General features: G+C 45.5%; 1 protein-coding gene and 1 long non-coding RNA gene across 2 annotated transcripts; both read right to left on the bottom strand.

Moving 5' to 3' along the window:
- Nucleotides 1-382: 382 nt before the first annotated feature.
- LOC141990166 (uncharacterized) lies at nucleotides 383-14,350 on the bottom strand. The gene is made up of 3 exons (XR_012640095.1): nucleotides 14,292-14,350; nucleotides 3,943-4,006; nucleotides 383-1,082 (listed from the first exon to the last, which is right to left on the bottom strand). It is a non-coding gene; the product is annotated as an uncharacterized LOC141990166 (long non-coding RNA).
- On the bottom strand, nucleotides 2,822-3,871 carry GPR65 (G protein-coupled receptor 65). The gene has a single exon (XM_074957136.1). It carries the CDS (start codon nucleotides 3,869-3,871, stop codon nucleotides 2,861-2,863), a length of 1,011 nt encoding a protein of 336 aa, XP_074813237.1. The 3' UTR covers nucleotides 2,822-2,860.
- Nucleotides 14,351-14,622: the final 272 nt, after the last annotated feature.

The raw sequence follows: 14,622 nt of genomic DNA, 5'->3' as shown, positions 1-14,622 counted from the left end.
TGAAAATTCCAGTCTCTATGCCTATTGTAAGCAAAGCTACATTATTTCTTTATCTCCAAATAGCTCCAAAACCATTTGGGAAATTTAGTCAATTTCAGAGGTGATTCTGCAAAAACATATATGTGTGACTACGCAAGCAGTCCCGGATCAGGCCCTTAGGTAGTACTGTGGGGAAATTAAAGGCCTGTAAAAGCTCAGGGCCAAATTCAGGCCTGTTGTAAGTAGTTTGGCTGCAACTCCAATGAATTCAGTCGAGATGTACCTGCTTACCGTAGATCTAAATTTGGCTAAGTCTAGGCTGATTTGGTTGCATTGGTTTGATTTTTCCCACCCTCTTTTTAATATAACACAGGAATTACATTTATAGCAACAGGCATGTTATAATGTACTGTCCATCTTAGCATTGCAAAGTGCTATGGAAAGGGGTGGGGAAAAGCACTTCCCACACTTTATAGATGAGAAAATAGACATGGAGATCTTACACTGAGATCTACAGGGGCAGGCACCTGGGCAGCACCACGCTGAAGTCAGTGGGACTCCATGTGGATGCAGAGGTCCACCTGTGCAGAACTCGGGGCAGGATCAGGACCTTAGTGACTTGCCAAGTGAGAGACTAGAAGGCCAGGAACAGAACCTAAGTCTTCTGAATCCCTCTGCAATACTCTTTCCATGCTGCAACAGAGAGGGCGCTGCCTTGCCGCCAAGTGAGTATTACAGCTGTTTTTTTTTTTTCTTTTTTTCTCTCCAGTATGTGCTGAAAGATGTTTACCTACTAAGGTATTGTAGCAAGGCTGTTCTCTTTCTGAGGGCAGCTCACAACGTTGGCCAGTTATCAAAGAACAGTACTTTTTTAATAGTTATGCTTTCCTGTAGCTGATCTTTTCAGGTGTCAACAGGCTCTGGTTCAAAACAATGCACATCAATGCAAATACAGTGGATGTGCTTCCTTTTTTCAATTCTTCCAGGGTGATGAAATTTCTCGTTCACTTATGAAATGCATCATGTTCTCAGGCCAGCATTGGAACACTTTGATGAAACAATTAGCAGTGCTGCTTCCTGTGCTGTGCTGTGCTGTCCTTTCCCTGTCAACAGTAAAATTCAACCCATAACTTAAAAGGTTAAAAGAAAGTAATTGTGGAACAATCACACTGAAATGCAAAAAGAATTTGTGGAAGAGATACTGTACTCACATGAAGACCCACTCACTCCCTGATGCCACTTTCAGGGACCCAAGTCCTTTTGATATACAAATATACAGAGCAAGACCTTTTTTTTTTTTTTAAATGGAAAATTGGGATTTTGGCTAAATGAAAAATTTTGCAGCAAAATACTTTCCGTGCACATTTTCTCTCTGTTTGTTTGTTTGTTTGTTTGGAAAACTGGATAAATGAACATTTTCAGCTGAAAAGTGAAGTTTTGGGGTGAAATTTCCAGTGGAACACTTCCTGTTTTCTGAGAAGCTCTAAAAATCAGCACCTTCAAGTAGAAGTCACAGGAGACTCTCAGCACCACACAGAACCAAACCCATAGTTAGTATCTGTTCCACAGATTATTGCTAGATTCAGGTTTTTTAATAGTTTGGTTTTTTTTTAACCAGATTGACAGCCCTGAAGACTGGAGTGTGGACCAATATCAATTCTCAGCGAGCGGGTGTAAATCCAGTTACTCTGGCTTTAGACCATTATAACCAAGAGCGGAATCTGGCCCTGTATTACTTTTTAGCCCCAGGAGAAGAACAGCATGAGGATTAGTAGTTAAAAGTTTTCCTCCTGCTGTATCTCCATTGCTGTGCCTCTTTGTGTCCTGGAGACTCGGGACCACATTTCCACCAGTGTAAACAAGAAATAATTCCAGCCGAGTAGTGTGAGGCCTTGTGTGTTTCAACAATAATTAACTTTTAACCATCTGAATCTGGATCTTCCTATTATAATGAAACTATCTCAAAAAGGGAAAGCATATCTATTAACAAAGACAAAAGCAGAGACTTTTTTGGCAAGCCTGTATAAATGTACACAAGTTTAAAACGTTGCTGAAGATATTGGGGGTTCCTAGAAACCTGCTTGTGAAAATTGCACCACCACATTAGAAGGTAGATTAGGATGAGTGCCCCACATAGTCACTCTGTCTGGCTACTGCAATATAATTCCAGTCACACTTGTAACAGTTATCCCTGGAATTCTTAGTCCCCTTTTGCCTTTGGAATATGGTTTGTATCAAAAGACCAGGTATCTTCAAAAAAATCCCATGAGAGGATCCTTCCCCCCCACAACCTTCATATGTATATTAAAATTGGAAAGCAAATAGATTCATAACCTTTCTGCCCTCTTCTTCATGAGCGCGTGCATGCCTGGTTCAAGGTGTATAGAATAAGATAAGGGGGAGAGTTTTGTGGGTGCCACTTGTTAAATTATTGGCAGCACAGCACAAGGTGATTCCTGTTTTGATTTCCAGATTTGTTTTTCACTGGTTAGAACAATGACACTGGGCCTGCCTCTCCACTCCAGTTGTGTACTGGTGCAACTTCACTTGCTTCAGTGACTTGCCCTGGTCACATAATGAATCCCTATTAGATCCTCCAATAATAGAACCCATGAGTCCTGACTCACATTCACCTCCATTAGATCACTAGACCATATACTTGCCCTTGCATGGTATATGTAAAGCAAGAAAATATAATGGCTGAATTTCCCCCTCAGTTACACCCATGCCACTCCACTGATTTCACATTATTTTGAATACTATGCAACTTCAGTGGTGTTTCTTGGGTGTAAATGAGGAAAGAATTTGGCCTGTCTCATCAATTATATAGTTCTTTGGCAGGTCACTGTATTGGGCATTTTGGACAAAAGTTCATTTTCACTTAAAGGTCTGTAGATGACTTAGGTGTCACTGCTGTAGAATTCTTTTTAATAGTACTAGTCATAGTAACATTTGTTGGCTGCTGTAACTCAGATTGCCGCACACACAAGCAGCGCTTGAGCATGTTCAGGATATCTGTTCTCCCAGTTTCACTCACAAAGCAGTACAGAATTGGGTCAGCAATACAGTTGAAACTTGTTAAGGCCTGTGTAATTCTATAAGGCTTAAACATATGGACAAAGTTGACATTGTTCGGCTCATTGATGCTGCGAATCAGCAACACAGCATGGTAGGGAGTGAAGCAAAAGAAGAAAGTAATGGTGATGCTCAATAGCAGCTTCTTGATTTTCTTTTTTTCTCTGTCTTCTGTGGCTTGATTATGCCTCACAGCTTGGTAGATTTTTTGGTAGCAAAACAGCATGATTGCCAAAGGGATCATGTATCCTGAGCATATCCGGAAGATGTTTAGTATGGCTTGCCATTTTTCCAAAGGATATTTATCATAACATAAGACATGGCTCGTGGAATTGCAAACTTGAGTGAATGTTTCATCCTTCACCAGAATCATACAGTTCAGGCTGGTTTCCAAAACCCAAATAAAGATGCTAACAAGCGAGGCAAATCTACTTGTGCGCAGGTGTTGGAACCTGAGAGGGTGAACTAATGCCAGGTATCTATCAACGGAGATGCAGGTGAGGAAGGCTGCACTGGTGTAAAAATTCAGGTACATAAGGAAGGCAGAAATCTGGCAAAGCAAAGCAGAGAATTGCCAGCTATCTTGATGCCAAGTGTAATCAATCCACAGAGGCAAGGTCAGAGTGTATAGGAGATCAGCTAGGGATAAACTGAAGAGGTATATTGCTAACTCATTTTTTTTCCTCACTTGTATACAAGATACACAGAGGAATGTGCAATTGACAGGAATACTGACCACAATCACAATGATGTAAACAAATGGAAACAAGTTCTTATCCAGATTGTAATCTTCAATGCACTCAAGAGTGCTATTCATTGTCCCCTCCTTAGAACAATCATCGAGTTAATTCCAGCTTGGATATAGAAGAGCAAGCTCTGTAGTCTTACTTTCTTCTGCTAATTTCCCAGGGCACAACGACAAGGATCCCATCCACTGCACTGAAATTTCTTTCTGTTGCAAGAAAAAATAATCATTTGGTTGATCATTCAGTTAACCTGGTGCACAAAAATGCAGTGGTCCTTTGAAAGCTCTAAGCCAATGCAGGAGTAAAGGAACTAGACTCATAGGACTTGATTCTCTCATAGGGGCCAGTTGCTGCTCCCTGATTCAAAGCTGTCTAGCTTTGGCACAAATAGGGTTGTACAGGGGCTGCCCCCAAATTATGCCAGTGGAGGAGCAGGCATAGTGGAGTGGTTCTGTGCTGTGCCCCCTCCTCTCCCTGTCCCACCCGTGCCCCACCCTTCTAATGTCCCTGACACATTTCTTCCTTCCCCTTACACAGAGGATCAAGGAGGTGGCTGACACAGATAGCAGCAGAGTCTCCTGCACTAGCTTCAAACCAGTGGAGAGTTCTTGGTTGCAGGCGACATTCTTCACTGGCCTTTTCTGGATACTTTAAAGCCACTCTGCGCTGTCTACACAGCGACATTAAGAAATAACTAACAGACTTGCCATCAGGTCAGTTTCATGACTCAGTGTAATACCTGTAGCTTCAAATAATTAATTCCAAAATCAGAATCTATGCTGTCCTAATGCACGGGACAATCTCCCAGTTTCTATTCATGAAGTCAGCACCTTCTGCTCTTTCAGATCCCTTCGAAGACCTCCCTTCTGTCATGTTGCCTAAATGAAGTAAGTTTATTTTCTTTTTTAAAAAAGAAAGGATTCCCATTTACTTCAATGGGCTTTGGATCAGGCCCATAGCGAATGTAGTACCAACATCAAATCAAGCTTGAATAGGTGACATAATTTCAAAGACACATGAGGGGCAGGGGCAGGGCCGCAGGGAAGGGGTGGAGTTGGGGCGGGTCTGGGGGTCGAGCACTCAGGGGAAAGTGGGAAGTCGGCACCTTTGGTGGACACTCCTTTGTCGACCCTAATTGTCCTCCTGCAGTTATCCCACAATGCCTGACACTGATTGCTGTGGACACGCCACTGCCTGGGGTCACAGAGACCATAAGCCCCCCGCATTTAAAATCTCTGAGAATTTTTGAAATGCCTTTTCCTGGTTGTCCATCTTGGTGAGCACACCTCTTTCTGCTCTCCAATGTTATGTGCAACTGCCCAGCTGACTAAGCTGGCTACATGCTACTACATGCTGAAGTAGACAGGAGATACTGGATCTCTTGGACTGGTGAGGAGGGATAGCTCAGTGGTTTGAGCATTGGCCTGCTAAACTCAGGGTTGTGAGTTCAATCCTTGAGGCGGCCATTTGGGATCTGGGCCAAAAATTGGGGATTGGTCCTGCTTTGAGCAGGGGGTTGGACTAGATGACCTCCTGAGGTCCCTTCCAACCCTGATATTCTATGATTCTAACAGGCTGTGCAGAGACAGTTCTGAACCAGGTGTAGCAATGTCAGTATCTACGAGCAGATTGCTTGGAGGATGCAGGAGAAGGGGTACAACTGGGATCAGCAGCAGAGCCACGTGAAAGCCAAGGAGTTGTGGCAGGCATACTAGGAGGCCAACACTGAGCCACAGAGCTGCTGCTCTTACAAAGAGCTGTATGCCATACTTGATGGCTACCCCACACACCACGGTAAATACCTCCAAGGAGCTTGAATCACTGGCCTCTGCCGTGAACAACAAGGAGAAGGAGGTGGACAAGGAAGAGGTGTATGGGGGACCGACGAGTGGGGGTCTAGCTGTGCTGAAACCAGGCGCTGTTCTTGACTCCACTGCAGTCCAGCCAGTGTCTGCAGTCGAACCTTGGGTAAATAAATTTCCCATTACAGTTATGGCTTCCACAACTTAGCAGGACCCAGTGATTGACTTTTCATTAATTTACTTGCACTAGAAGAGGTGGCAGTACAAAACAGAGAGGTAGAGTTGCTGTCTGCTTTTCATTCCCTTCTAGAGTTGGGCTGGGGGCGGGGGGTGGACCGTGCAAAGTACCATATATGCTCGTTCATAAGCCGAATTTTTTTAGTAAAAAAGGGAAGCATCAGAGAAGGGGGTTGGCCTATGAATGGGTAGAGAGAGGAAGAGGTGGGACACAGCCCCTCCCTCCCTCCGCAACAGAGGGGGCAAGGAAAGCAGCACAGCCAGCAGAGCTAGAAGGGAAGAGGCGGGCGCAGAGTCTCTCCCCTTCTGGCCACGCTGTTCTCCCTGCAGCCTCCGAAGCAGCTGCAGCCGTGCCACTTGGCCCCGGCCACCAGAACAGGCTGTGGCCGCAGCCCCCAGCCCAGCCCGCTGGAACAGGCTGCAGCCACGCCGCCTGGTCTGGCCCGCCGGAGCACACTGCGGCTGTGCTGCCCAGCCTGCCAGAGCAGCTCCAGCCAGTCCAGAGACATCCTCCCCGGCCCACCTCAGCTAAAATGGGAAGGGATGGGATGGGGAGAGTGTGGCGGGTCCCAGGCTACAGGTGGGATCAGATGGGAGGTGGTCACAGGGGTTATTCCCCTAACCCCCAGCTTCTCCCACCCCCCAAAATTTCCCAACCAGTTGCTGTCCTGGCCCATCAGGGTAAGCAGCTGGCAGGCCGGGACACTTTTGTTTACTTAGGTTTACCTCTGTGCCTGCGGACGCTTGAGGTAAACAAACCATCTCGGCCCGCCAGTGGCTTATCCTGATGGCCCGGGAGCCAAAGTTTGCTGACCCCTGAATTATAGTGTCGGCTTATGAATGGATCATAAAAATTTTCCATTTTTATTTATCCATCTTGAGGGGCTCAGCTTATAAACGAACCGGGTTACGATCAAGTATATACGGTAGTTTGTTTATGTACAAAGGATGTCCCTTTAATCCTCCTGACGGATCTCAATGAAACTTCCATGGGGGTACACTGCAATCCTCTCCCAGAGGTTTCTAGGGATGGTGGCTTTATTTTTGCCTTTGAGGTAGAATACTTTCCCATTCCAGTCAGCAATAACTTTGGCAGGCTCTATTGCCTTAAAGAGGCAGCATACGGGCTCAGGCAACTTCGGGATACCAGAAGTAGCTGTGCTCTTTTTGCCTTTGTTACTCTCAGGAGCGAGAGATCAGCTAAAATCAACACTACCTGTGGAAAATGGTGCCCGTATTCAGTGCCATTGCCCTATACTCATAGTTTCATGCCACTGAGCAATTCCCTCCTCGGTTCTCTCACCCCTGGCGGGTCATACTCCCCATTGCTTGAACTGAGAGTGGCACTGGGCACGAGCACTCCAAAGTAGAAGTGTCAATAAGCATGTCTTGTTTAATACTTTAGGGGAGCAAGGGAAGGAGGGAGTTCTGAATCTTAAGTTTTTGCTTTCCATTCCTACTATACTGACAATGGTACCACTGTGTTTTATCAGTAGTTGCAGCTGCTGTGGCCTTGAGAGGGACCCTCCACACCAGTGGAAGGACTGACCCAGATAAGGAAGAGAAAAGAGAGTACTCAGGAGAACATTTTCTGTGAGATCCTGCAACCAAATGCTGCATCAGACCATGAGCTGAAGGTCTGGAGGGTCAATATTGCTGACTGTGTGGAGAAGGAAAAAAGTGGACAGCTGAAAGGCCCAGGAGTCCCAGCAGGAAAAGGAGAGGGAGATGCAGCAGAACATAATGAAGCTTCTCTGGCAGCAAACACAGATGCTGCAGACTCCCATTGTAACAATCCTGGGCTCGACTTCCAATGCAGTTTATGGAGAATTGCAGCATAGCGCTTTCCTACACCCCCCTCAGCATTCCACATGGCCTCAGGACCCACACGCCTACCCCTACCACTCCCCCCCGGGGGAAAGCATGGACAGCCACAGCTGCATGTATACATCAACTGTGGCTCTCACAGGTCAGTGTATGTTGCTACAATGGACATCAGTGTTCCTTCCTCTTGTTTATTTATTAAGGTTCCTCAATTTGTTTAAGTTAAAATGGATTTACTTGTAAATTCTTCAGATTTTTTTTTTTTTTGGAGCTGTCTTTGTAAGTAAATAAAAATCCTTTGTTTTGAAAGCAATTAATCTTTAATAGTTTACAACACATGATGTAAAGCCTGCCGCCAGTGAAAGTAGTGGTCTTGTATTCTCACAACCCATAGGATCAGTGCCAAACAGGGTAGTCATCATAAATGTGCACCAAGCACTCCAGCATTAATAGGTGTACTGTCGGTGATACAGGTGTGCAGAAAGCACCACACAATTCCTGCAGCCCCAGGTTGAGCACGGTACACCACAGAATGTTACTGTGGCTCACTGTGCTCTTTCAAAGCTTCCCTAAGCCATGAACTCATTTGATAGCCCTTGTGTCCAGCTGTTCGAACTCAGCAGAAAAGCTGCTCCATGCCAGGGAACAAGTTTTCCCCTTTTGCTTCACAAAATTTTATGCAGGACCCAATAAGCAGCTATTGCCATTGGGGTATTTTTGAACTGAGAATGACAGTTGAATGTGCTCTTTCAATCTACCAAAAGCACATTCAACTGTCATTCTGTACCTGCTGAATCTTTCCTTGGTGCTGAAGAGATGGGTAGAGTTGTGAAGGGAGATGAACAGAGGACATTTTTCTATGGCTGAACTTTAGAAAATGAAGCACTGCATAGTGATTTCCCCCCCCCCCTCCACACACACATCTGAGGCTCCCACCTGTGGCACGAAAAGCTCTGGGAGAGTCTTGTTCTAATGTGAAACTTTCCAAAGTTATGACAGGTTTCAGAGTAGCAGCCGTGTTAGTCTGTATTCACAAAAAGAAAAGGAGTACTTGGTTAGTCTCTAAGGTGCCACAAGTACTCCTTTTCTTTTTCCAAAGTTATATGCTTCTGCCTGGATCATAGAAATCAACAATGGGAAAGACCTGTTAGATCATATTGGCTCATTCCCAACAAATATGTGAAGGGAAGGTTTTGTGGCTAAATCCCAGAACTAGCTGGTAAAACACTGAGGCTGTATTTTCCCTTCTCAGTTGCAGATTTCCTATGTGACTTTGGGCAGACAAGAATCATAAGACTGGAAGGGACCTTGAGAAGTCATCTCGTCTAGTCCCCTGCACTCATAGCAGGACTAAGTATTATCTAGACCACTCCTGACAGGTGTTTGTCTAACCTGCTCTTAAAAATCTCCAATGATGGAGATTCCACAACCTCCCTAGGCTATTTATTCCAGTGCTTAATCACCCTGATGGTTAGGAAGTTTTTTCTAATGTCCAGCCTAAACCTCCCTTGCTGCAATTTAAGCCCATTGCGTCTTGTCCCATCCACAGACGTTAAGAAGAACAAATTTCCCCCCTCCTCCTTGTAACAACCTTTTATGTACTTGAAAACTGTTATGTCCCCTCTGTCGTCTCTTTTCCAGACTAAACAAACCCAATTGTTTCAATCTTCCTGCATAGGTCATGTTTTCTAGATCTTTAATAATTTTTGTTGCTCTTTTCTGGACTTTCTCCAGTTTGTCCACATCTTTCCTGAAATGTGGCACCCAGAACTGGACACAATACTCCAGTTGCGGCCTAATCAGCGTGGAGTAGAGCGGAAGAATTACTACTTGTGTCTTACTTACAACACTCTGGCTAATACATCCCAGAATGATGTTCGCTTTTTTTGGAACAGTTACACTGTTGACTCATATTTAGCTTATGGTCCACTCTGACCCCCAGATCTCTTTCCGCAGTACTCCTTCGTAGGCAGTCATTTCCCATTTTGTAAGCGTGCAATTTATTGTTCCTTCCTAAATGGCGTACTTTGCATTTGTTCTTATTGAATTTCATCCGATTTACTTAGACCATTTTTCCAGTTTGTCCAGATCATTTTGAATTTTAATCCTATCCTCCAAAGCACTTGCAGCCTCTCCCAGCTTCGTATCATCTGCAAACTTTATAAGAGTACTCTCTATACTATTATCTAAATCACTGATGAAGGTATTGAACAGAACCGGACCCAGAACTGATCCCTGCAAGATGCCACTCGTTATGCCCTTCCAGCATGACTGTGAACCACTGATAACTACTCTCCGGGAACTGTTTTCCAACCAGTTTTGCACCCACCTTATAGTAGCTCCATCTAGTTTGCATTTCCCTAGTTTGTTTATGAGAAGGTCATGCAAGACAGTATCAGAAGCTTTATTAAAGTCAAGATATACCACGTCTACTGCTTCCCCCCATCCACAAGGCTTGTTACCCTGTCAGAGAAAGCTATCTTTTTGATTTTTAGATCTTTGAAGATCTCCTGGGTAAGAAGGCTCCATCTACATTACAAATAACTGCTGTGTCACCCCTCTTGTAGTCAAAGAATAGATCCATTTTGTAGCGTAAAACGGACCTTTCAACTTCTTGTGCCTCATGTTCACCATTTGTGAAATATTGTGAATGATACCTACCACCTGATAGGGGTGAGTGGTGAGGCTCAGTTAGTAGTTATACTGGGAATGGGCTGCCTCTTATCACCTTTTGCCATCCTTCTGGTAAATAATGTAAGTAGGGAACATAAGGCTATAGTTTTAGGGTTCAATTCGTAAAAGTATCTAATATCTACTTCTTCCCACCAGCTGGTTGTGAATCCAAATATCTAAATTGTTGCTTAGAATGATGCTATTGGGTTATAGTTTTAGGAGTTATATCTATATTTATTGGCTGGACTGTTTAATTTTCTCCATTATAGAATACATATAAACCTAATTTTGAATTTGCACTTCAAAAATAACTTTATTATAGGACCAAATTTACTCTTAGTTACGTTGGAGTAAATCCAGATTTTGGAGTTCTTCCAGCCACATCTTTGTGTAACTGAGAGTAGAATTTGGCCCATCATATCTATATATTCTGGTTTCCAAATTAGATATATCCCCAACATAAACTACATGGGATTAGCTTTCCATTCATTTTCAACTGTCCCCACTGCAACCAATAGTCCTGGTTATTTATCCGTCCATTTCCTTGATCACCATTTTGCTACTCTCTCCACCACTCTAGTATAGGAAACCAGCTGTAGGAGTAGACTGGGAAAGTTAAATATGGAGTAATAGACTGGAAAAATGGACTGGGAAATCATATCCTTTTGGGGAAGTATGTAAAGAAGCTAATAAGGACCCTTTCTAATCATTCCAGGAGGAAAGTCTGTCTCATCTATGGTATCTCTCTACAACTCCCTTCACCATGGTATGTGTGTTCTGAACACTGCAATTTAGCTCCACAAAGTATCCTCTAGAGAGGACTTGAAAGATTCTTTTTGCACATTGCCATTTGAAAGCAATACAATCTACACAAAAAATATCGTTTGATTTGATCACAAACATGAAATGAAGATTCTAGTAACATTCTACAGTCTATTTTCAGAAGAGACCTCCTACTTCAATTCAATGGAAGAAAGTCTTTTTTTTTTTCCAGACTGGAGAATACCTTAGTCTCAGAAATTAGAAAAGCCCAAGCAGAGTCTGACTAATGGTTTTGTGTTATGAACAGTAAGGCGTATGCGCTCATTTCAACAATACTACTTTAGCCACTAACCACCAGCTTAATCTCCTTTGAAGCATCTGCAACAAGCACATTTCACCATGATTCCTACATTTCTAATTCAAAAGATCCAACTAATTACTATGAGCAATTTTCAGTATCTGTGCTACGCGGCTGTAAATAAATGGCTCTGCGCAGTGATGAGCAGGGGGTGCAGGGCTGGCTGCGGGCAGGGCAGGGGGTGCGGAGCTGGCTGGAGACAGGAGGGTGCGGGGTTGGCTGGCGGCAAGAGGGTGTGGGGGTGGCTGGAGGTTGGGGCTGGCTGGAGACAGGGGGTGTGGGGCTGGCTGGCTTCAGGCAGAGTTGCAGGGGGGTGCAGCAGGGGTTGGCTGGAGACAGGGGAGGGGGTGCGTGCGGCAGGGGTTGGCTGGAGACAGGGCCGGGGGTGCGGGGGTGGTTGGAGGCGGGGGCTGGCTGCAGGCAGCAGGGGTGGTTGGAGGCGGGGGCTGGCTGCGGGCAGCAGGTGCGGTTGTGGCTGGAGGCGAGGGCTGGCTGGAGGCGGAGGCTGGCTGCAGGGGTGCAGGGCTGGCTGGAGGCGGGGGCTGGCTGCGGGGGTGGCAGGGGGTGCAAGTGTGGCTGGAGGTGGGGGCTGGCTGCGGGGGGTGCGGGGCTGCCTGGGGGTGGCTGGAGGCGGGGGCTGGCTGCGGGGGGTGCGGGGCTGCCTGGGGGTGGCTGGAGGCGGGGGCTGGCTGCGGGGGTGGCAGGGGGCGCGGGGCTGGCTGGAGGCGGGGGCTGGCCGTGGGGGTGCGGGGCTGGCTGGAGGCGGGGGCTGCCGTGCTGGCTGCGGGGGTGGCAGGGGGTGCCGTGCTGGCTGCGGGGGTGGCAGGGGGTGCCGTGCTGGCTGCGGGCAGGGGGTGCGGGGGTGGCTGGAGGTAGGGCAGGGCAGGGCAGGGGGTGTGGCAGGGGCTGGCTGCGGGCAGGGGGTGCGGGGGTGGCTGGAGGTAGGGCAGGGCAGGGGGTGCGGCAGGAGCTGGCTGCGGGCAGGGGGTGCGGGGGTGGCTGGAGAGAGGGGCTGGCTGCGGGCAGGGTGGTGGGTGCTCACGGGGAGAGCGGCTCGGAGCAGCCCGAGCATCAGGATGCAGCCCAGGCCCAGCAGAGCAGCTGGGGACCTTCCAGGAAGCAGCGGGAGCCCCAGGGCTGGGGTTGGGGGAGCAGCAGCAGCAACAGGGCTCGTGCCCAGGGCCAGGAGACAGCCCACATGGCTCCCGCAGTGCAGCGCCCCCGGCAGCCAGAGGAGGAATTACATCACTTCCCGGCCAGAGCCCATCAAAGCCTCCTGCAGGGAAGCAGGTTAACAACCAGTTCTAAAACTGCTTCCAAATTTAACAATGCGAACCGGTGCAAACTGGCTCCAGCTCACCACTGGCTCTGCGGGTAAAATAAGCGATTAGAGGACTGTGTTGCAAAAGCTGCAAGATCTATAAGGGCTGTTGCTACAGTGGTTCTTTGCAAAATAGTAGTAAAGCAGCCAGAAGTTGTAGGTGCTGCTAGTTGACCTGAAATGCCTGTTTCCTATCAGACCCATGTTGAAAATTATATTGTTTCAGGTGTTTAAAATGAGAGAGGGATTCAAATTGAAACCCTCTCACAATAATACCTCCCAAATCTAGATTTCGATCTGAATTTTGCAAATGGTCCCTATCTTTAGAATGAGCAGATTCAAAAACTCAAGTCTGAACCTTGACAAAATTTTGGATGTTTGAAAACTGGATTTTTATGGGACTCTTTATGCTTGAGCCCATGTTTACTGTTTACTTAAAATGCATCCTATACTAATATGGTATCTCTTGTGCCCCATGCTTAAAAAAGCACCTTCTTTCATGAATTGTTAAATTATACTCACAACTGTTACAAATGTAGTCTATCTTTATTAGGGAGCCAGGAACATCTCCAAAGAATTAACTTCCATTAACTCTGAGATATGCTTACAAGACTATTTCATAAAGCAATAAAAAAGATCCCAAATATTATTGTTAAAATAAATTGGCTAATGCATAAGTAACACAGAGGTCATTGGTTTGGTAGGATGTAGTTCACACATTTGTCTATTACTATGATTTTGCTATACCTTATATAAGCAAATTTTTGATATTGCACATTTAGAGAGAGAAACTATGTGAAGTACAATATATATGGTACTAGAAACATTAATAAACCACTTTCCAGAGCATCTTGTCTTCAGTCTCTCTTGCTTAGTTTGTAAACTCTTTGGGGCAGAGACTGTTTGAATTTTTTTGTATAGTACACGGCTGTGAATATTGTTGGTGCTAAACAAATAATAAAGAATAATAACCAGATGAGCTGCTTTAACTCCTTAGCCATGATGATGCTGGGGAAACATAGTGATGGAAACTCTATACAGTAGAACCTCAGAGTTATGAACTGACCATACATCTCATTTGGAACTGGAAGTACACAATCAGGCAGCAGCAGAGACACAAACACATGAAAAAAAGGAAATACAGCACAGTACTGTGTTAAACGTAAACTATTAAAAAAAGGGAAAGCAGCATTTTTCTTCTGCATAGTAAAGTTTCAAAGCTGTATTAAGTCAACGTTCAGCTGTAAACTTTTGAAAGAACAACCAAACATTTTGTTCAGAGTCATGAACATTTCATAGCTGCGAACAACTGCATTCCTGAGGTGTCCGTAACTCTGAGGTTCTACTGTAGTTTGTAATCTAAAAACCCATCTGAAAATATCTTCATTATTTCCCCTGCTCCTCTACAAACAATAGAGGCTTTTAACTCTGCCAGCTCTTTAAGAGCAATAAACCATGTCCACCAGGTTGGAGTAGTGTCTTAAATCACCCCGTCTTTGGAAAGATCCACTCACCTTTCTGCCTTGTGCCTCATGTGCGTTGGTATTATAGCATCAGACAATCTCTCTCCATATCCTAGTATGTCTCAGTGTTTAGCAGTTCTGTCTGATGTTGTCAGCATCACATTCATGGAGAACCAGGAGGAGAACTCTACTAGAGGATAATGTTGCTGATAAAAGTTATGCCCTGCTGGTTTCTTAGACGTTCTGGACTTACCTGGCAAGCCATGTATTCCGGTGTTGCAGTTTTTACTGTGATGCCATAACTACTGTGAACAGGAGCTGGTTTTGAAAGAGGAAACTATAGCAAAGAGTGCCCCTAAAGAAACAGGAAACGGCTATGCAC

Source organism: Natator depressus, chromosome 6 (assembly GCF_965152275.1).
Source record: "Natator depressus isolate rNatDep1 chromosome 6, rNatDep2.hap1, whole genome shotgun sequence".
Lineage (NCBI taxonomy): Eukaryota > Metazoa > Chordata > Testudines > Cheloniidae > Natator > Natator depressus.
The sequence above is the reverse complement of the archived record's forward strand: the minus strand, read 5'-3'. Positions and strand labels throughout refer to the sequence as shown.